Source organism: Podarcis melisellensis (genome assembly GCF_964234715.1).
Source record: "Podarcis melisellensis genome assembly, chromosome: 15".
Lineage (NCBI taxonomy): Eukaryota > Metazoa > Chordata > Lepidosauria > Squamata > Lacertidae > Podarcis > Podarcis melisellensis.
Window position 1 is genome coordinate 2,557,724 of NC_138532.1, and position 6,881 is coordinate 2,564,604.

At 43.5% G+C, this 6,881-nt stretch overlaps 1 protein-coding gene across 7 annotated transcripts in view; it reads left to right on the top strand.

Moving 5' to 3' along the window:
* Positions 1-2,327, top strand: part of RHOBTB2 (Rho related BTB domain containing 2) — a 49,990-nt gene extending 47,663 nt beyond the window's left edge. For all 7 annotated transcript variants that reach the window (XM_081890941.1, XM_081890940.1, XM_081890942.1 and 4 more), the window contains 2 exons: positions 489-594; positions 1,056-2,327. In XM_081890941.1, the coding sequence (XP_081747067.1) occupies positions 489-594; positions 1,056-1,288 (339 nt within the window). In that variant the 3' untranslated portion in view covers positions 1,289-2,327. The remainder of the gene's footprint in view (positions 1-488; positions 595-1,055) is intronic.
* Positions 2,328-6,881: the final 4,554 nt, after the last annotated feature.

Consider the following 6,881-nt stretch of genomic DNA (forward strand, 5'->3'; position numbering starts at 1 on the left):
AGGTAGGCAGGGTCCCCCACCCCACCCCTGCTCACCTGCTTTAAAGAGTGTTTGCTCTTTGCAGCAGCTCAGCTTTAAGCAAGAGGGCAGGAGCAGCAGTGGCAGGTGTGGGAGTCCCCCCAGGCACCCACCTACCACTAAGGAAAGAGAGATCAACTGATGAGCAGGGATTAAATTCTACTGCCTTGGCTGTGTGATCCTGTTCCCTGTTGGGAACAGGGCACACAGCCAATGCAAGATTAAATCCTGCCCTTCTGCCCATCAGCGGACGTTACCAGTGGTAGGTGTGCTTTGGGGGAAATGTCCTTGTGGGTCAAGCTGGACCCTCTGGTGGGCCAAGATTGGCCCATATGCTGAAGGTTCCCTACCCATTCTGTACAGGATTGCACTGTTAGTAGCCCCAGTCATTTCCTTAGCAGTACTGGCTAAATTACCCTGTGGTGTTGTGCTGTGACTCATGTCAATATCTTATTTCCCCCCTCCCACAGTTCCATGGTGCCTACCAGCTAGCCGACTGGTGCCTCCATCATATCTGCACCAACTACAACAACATCTGCCGCAAATTTCCTCGAGAGATGAAAGCAATGTCAGCAGGTAAGCATGGAAGAATTATGAGTTGTGCATTGCCTTGGGTGTCCATGAAGAAAAGCAACAAATAAGATTTTTATAGCTGTTTCTTAAAGATGCACAAGAGTATCAGTTTGTAACCCTTGCAATCTCAGCAAAACCCTTAAAAATGGTTGAGAACACATGAGGCTTGTTCCCATCCCATTCCTTCTAGTAGGATTCCTCATGGCAGTTGCTGATCCTCAGGGTTGGCTCCTGTCTGCACCCCTCTTCCACTGAAAGCTGTTCTAACCCTTTCAGGTCAATGGCTGATGCCATCCAGTTTTGCTGCACATAAATTGCACATTGACAGTTCAGAGTTTTGCAAACCATCCACGTCTCCACAGACTGCTTTCCCCACAAACATCAGCTGCATGTTTGCAATTCTGACTTTTCTTTTTTAACTGTAATAGCAGGCTTTTAAAGTTCCTTCCTTCCTCCCATTGCAGAGAATCAGGACTATTTTGAGAAGCATCGGTGGCCCCCAGTTTGGTACCTGAAGGAGGAGGACCACTATCAGAGGGCCAGGAAGGAGCGTGAGAAGGAAGACTACCTCCATCAGAAGCGGCAGCCTAAGAGGAGGTGGCTCTTCTGGAATGCCTCCTCTCCTGCCCAGTCACCTTCCTCATCAGCAGCCACAGCTTCATCTTCATCTTCCTCCTCTTCCTCTGCTGTGGTCTGAGAGATGCACTGCCCCTACACACACACACACTCCTCTGTCTCTCTTGAGAGAAGGGAGCCTGCCACCCTGACCAACATCTGGCTTGACAGGCTTAGAGGACACCACCAGCTAAAACCCTCAGTGGAGAAAACAAGCATGAATGTCCCTGGGAGGTTAGCAAGAACCTGTGCAGGTGGAGCTCAGGGTCTGGAGCATCCTACATCTTCACCCAGAGCTCTCTCCATAGGGTCCCAGTCCTTGCCTCAGCCAGTGTTGGCGCACAGCCGTTGGAGGCTGCCCGGGTGGAATGGCAGGCGAGCCAGTTTTCTTTAGAAGGGGGCTCACTCATCTAACAGGACACACCTCATGTTTACAGGAATGCAAGAGGTTTACTTTGAAAATCTGCTACAAGGAAAATGCAGTTCTTCAGCGATTTAATGAGGGTTCCCGCACCTTTGCAAAAAAGAAATAATGGGGTGCCTCACACTGTCCGCCCCTCTGCACCATGTCATTTCAAGCTGCTGAAGACAGGCGCTGTGCCCCAGAATTTTTTTTCTGGGCTTCTTTTCATGACAAGGTGATCATTTTTCTGTTGCACGTCCACCCCTGGGGCCTAGCTCTAGGATGTTTGCTAGCAGCAAGGCACAGATCCTGGGAGCATCAAACAGCTGTGGACCCTCCTCCTGAGAGGCAGGCCCTGCTAGAGGAGGCATAGGCCAACAGATGCTTCAGTTCTGCACTGAGACTGAATTGCAACAGGAAAAGAGTCCTAGAACACAGAACATGCCTGCTGTGGCTGGAAAGATGCTGTTTTCTTTCTTTCTCTCGTTGCTTGCACACTACAAGTTACCAGGTTGGCTAGCCCAATGAGAGCAAGTTAAGAAAGTTGGCAAGGGAGTCTCTTCCATCCTGGCCTGTGCTGGCCATGTTTGGGAATGTGCTGCTTCTGAAAGAATTGGAAACTCCAGCAGCTGACACTGTTTTTAATGAAGCAAACCAATACACCAACTTGGATTTTAGTGTGCAAGGTTGTGTTGTAATAAATGGTATTTTGAAAAGATGCTTGTGGCCTCCGTCTATGATTTGGAGTGAAGGATCATGCTCCTTTCTGGGAAACCTCTGGTGTTGTGAAAGTGGGTGGAGCGATCTATGTAAATTATATCATTGTACAGTAGCCTGGTCCTCCGTCCAGGCTGCGAAAAGGCATGACCAAAATTCAAGGACATTCCAGCTGGGTGAAAACTTTTGAGGAGGGTGTGTGTCTGGGGGCAGACCCAAGGGACAGTTGGAAAGGTTGGAAAGCCACACTTGGCCCCGGGGTCCTGTCCCACCCCCAAAAGTAGACAAAGACCTAGCTGAATAGTATGGGCTCTACTGATTCACTACCAAAACTGTTACAAACTCCTGACAGTTGACAAGCTTTATTTAAATTGTAAAAGGAAGTTTGAAAATATTTCATATCACTGATCCACCATATCCTTGAGAATCCTGCTTTTCTCCCATGCTATCCCAAGCAGTCTCCCACCTAGGTCTGGCTCAGCCCCACTAACCCTGGTTGCTGCCTTCAAAGTGTCACCTGAGACCCAAGCCTAGGCATACATGAAACCTACCTTGAGAATATGTGTACAGACTGCAAGGCAACGTATACCATTTAAAAAAATCGTTTAATTGCTTTGTACAGCTCCAGTCCGGACACTTTACATAGCTTCAGAAACAAAGGTAAAAAGCTTCTGCCTTCAAATAAGTTTCAACAGTAAGAAATGGCAAGGACAAAGCAAAGCACTAAAAGTTATTTTATATATTCACATATCAAACTTGGCTTTTTCAATCTGTAGTATCAAAAGAATAAAATCACTAAAAACAGAACACCTGAATATAAAGACATTAATATACCATATCTAGAAATAAATACAAACTTCAAGTAATTTTTGCCAAACAGGCTACATAATTTATCAAGCATATTCTGCTTGTTCCACTAACCCATAGGGAAGTATGGCATAGTGTTGCATTTGGAACAGCTAAACCCAGGTCAAAGGACTCACCTGTTCATTAAAGCTTAACCAGTCTCTGTCTCTGCCTTACCCAAGTTGGGTGGATAAGATGGGTCACCCACATGCACATGTCTGAACTGCTGGAAGCATGCCAGTTTCCAGTCTGTGCATGCTTAAGCCACACTCAGCAAAGTGGCTGAGTGTACCAAACACTTTCAAATGCTTCTGCAATGATGTACCTTCTTCCCCTTAATACATGTTTCTCCAAAACAGTGCTATGTGCAAAAGAACCTTAGCACACTTCTGCATAGACGCTTTCTGCATTTTTGCCACAATTCACTCCTTCCCATCAGCTTCTGCAGTCAGGCAGTTCAAACAGGCCAAGGGACTATGCTAATCCCACTTACCTAAGAACAGGTGGCATTAAATGCAGTAGGATCTACAGTACTTAAGAGTATTCTTCCTTAACCATTTGTCCAAAAATATGGAGGCACTGCACACAGAAATCTCAGCAGCAAGAGAGCATTCAACAAGATAAGCTACCTTCCTCCATGAATTTGTCTAATTCTCACTGTAAAGCCCGAGGGCAAGGATAGCCTTGTCTTTAAGTGTCTGTACAGCACTTGGAAGAAGCATTAAACAATTCTCAAAGCCAGCAGCATGTCCTTGTGCAAGCAAATTCCATCAACATGATGTACAAAGGTATTTTTGCTTGATGGTCTATTTTGTTTTTCACAAAATTTATATACCGCCTGCTTGCAATAAAAACCTCAAAGTAGTTTACAAAATGTATAGGGACAATCATTAAATCATGCGCCTCTTTTGTCATCTGGCCCGAAATTAAAAAGCAGCTGACATTTCAGTCTTTTGTTGTAGGGAAGGTTCTCAGAGTCTATCATTTCTGTTCTTCCTTTTTCCTGTACCCTAGCCATTCCATTCTGTGACACCCTCTTTGAGACTTGGAAACCTGGAACAATATACTGCTGAAGAGATCTAGCACCTAGAGTGGTGCAACAATCAATCCCTCTTCCCAGGAAACTGAGAATTGCAGCTCTAACAACTCTCAGCACCCTTATAGTTTCCAGGATTCTTTTGGGGAAGATATGACTGTTTAAAGTGTATAATACTGCAGAAGGAGCCAGTCACCATACCTTCATAGTAACTGGCACAGATCATTACTGCACCATTTTGGACCAATTAAGAGTTAATGCGTAACTAGTTCCTTACTTCCTTCCAGGAGCAAGTAAGTTCATTTTGCACACATGCACACCTCAAAACAATAACCTGCAAAAAGCAGGTTAGGCAGAGGTTACAACACTAATACATCACACTAGCTCTCCAGTGTGTCAAGATAGCAAGGCAAAGTGAGAGAACGGAAAACTAAAAAATGAGGTATCGGTGTTCAACCTACTATAAAAAACAGACATTGACTTACCATGAAGGAAAACTAGATATTGAGTAGCTGTAACACATACAGGGTTCTGCCTTATTCATAACTTTCTACAGCTGGAAGCAGGTGGGGGTGAGAAAGCAGACGGGCAGAGCCCCCAGGAACAGAATCAACATCCTGATCTGGGGAGAACCTGTTGCTTTCCAGATGTGGTTGGTGGTCTCCAGCTGCCATCAGCCCTAGCCAGCATGGTCAGTGATCAGGGATTCTGGGAATTATAGTCCAACACCATCTGGAGGTCAAAGGTGTCCCACCCCTTTTCTAAATAGTTGTTCACATGTGAGTGGACTGATTATGGCATGCTGACTCATGAAGTATAATACATTTTATTAGTTAATAGCCACAGGCCTTGGCAAACCTCACGTCCATTCATGCCACAAATCAATAATTTACAAACGAAAACTCTGTGGCAGCATTCACAAATAAAAACCAGTCATTGCATTTACTGCACACATAACTTGTTCAAAATCATTAACAAATGGCTACTTCTTGAAGACACAGACATTCTTGATCTGGAAGGATATGACAATAGTTTTGGTTGGCATGCATACCTGTGGTATGACAAGGTAAAGGTTTATAAAAGTTTTAAAAACCATATTGTCAGGAAAGCATTGTACAATGTTTGGAATAGATATAAGGATTTATTGGAAAGTAAAACCCCTAGGTGGTTGTCACCAATGGAAGCGAAAGCAGTGAAAAAAATTAACATGGACTCTAATTGGCCTAAGTATTGTGAAATTTTAGAATATGATGGCGAAAAACTGAAGCTACAAAGTTTCGAGAAGCTAAAGCATAAAGTTCGAGATTGGTTACACTACCGTCAGATAAATGAGATGTTTAAGCAGGACAGGAAACTTGGTTTTCAGAAGGAGAGGTCAAAGTTAGAAACAGAATTGTTAGAATCCAATACCAAAAATTTATCTAAAATGTATAATTTGCTGCTGAAATGGAATACACAGGATGAAACAGTGAAATCAGCTATGATTAAATGGGCACAGGATATTGGTCATGACATTATGTTTGACGACTGGGAACAGTTATGGACCACCGGTGTTAAATTTACGGCATGTAATGCCCTGAAAGAGAATATAATGAAAATGATCTATAGGTGGTACATGACCCCAGTCAAACTTGCAAAGATCTATCATTTGCCCAATAACAAATGTTGGAAATGTAATGAGGCTGAAGGTACTTTTTACCATCTTTGGTGGACCTGCCCAAAGATTAAGGCCTACTGGGAAATGATCTATAATGAAATTAAAAAAGTCCTTAAGTGGACATTTGTTAAGAAACCGGAGGCTTTTCTCTTGGGCATGGTCGGCCAATTGGTATCAAAGAAGGATAAGACATTCTTTATGTATGCAACCACAGCAGCAAGAATCCTGTTGGCAAAGTATTGGAAGATGCAAGAATTACCTACTCTGGAAGAATGGCAATCGAAGGTGATGGAATATATGGGACTGGCAGAGATGACCGGCAGAATCCGTGACCAGAGGAAAGAGACAGTGGAAGAGGACTGGGGGAAATTTAAAACATATCTAAAAAACTACTGTAAAATTGTGGACTGATAAGATGTTAAGGGGTAGGAAACAAAGAATTACAGCTGTAAATCTTAAACTTTAAGAAAATTCAAAAGGGACTTGACTAAAGACAGATCGATGAATTGCTCGAAAAAATGGTAAAACAAGGATGTGGCGAAGGGAAGGCATGGGGAAGTCAATTTTTGTTGTTTGTTTTTAATGTTTATGTTTGTTTTGTTTGTTCTTATTATGTGTAAAAACCAATAAAAATATTTAAAAAAAAAAATCATTAACAAAACACATGCCTGATTTTCTCAGCAGCTGTGACCAATAATGCCACATCAATAATGCAGCACTTAATTATCTCATTATAGCTGTTAATAGATAGCCAGTTTTGTGGTGTGCAAATCTGGATAAAGTTTAATAGCTTCCCCCCACCCACCCACACGGGAAGTTGTGGGGTCCACCTGATAGAGGTGAGCACTGGGAGATTGAGAATATTAGAAACCCTGGGTTTTTTGCATGGCTGGAATGTTTTCTTTTATAGATAAGACAAGTTGTGTCCACTTTTTCTCTCGGGGCCTGCCCATCACTAGAACGTGCCTCCCAGGTTAGCCATGAAGGCATGCAGCCCATGGACTGAAAAAGGCTCC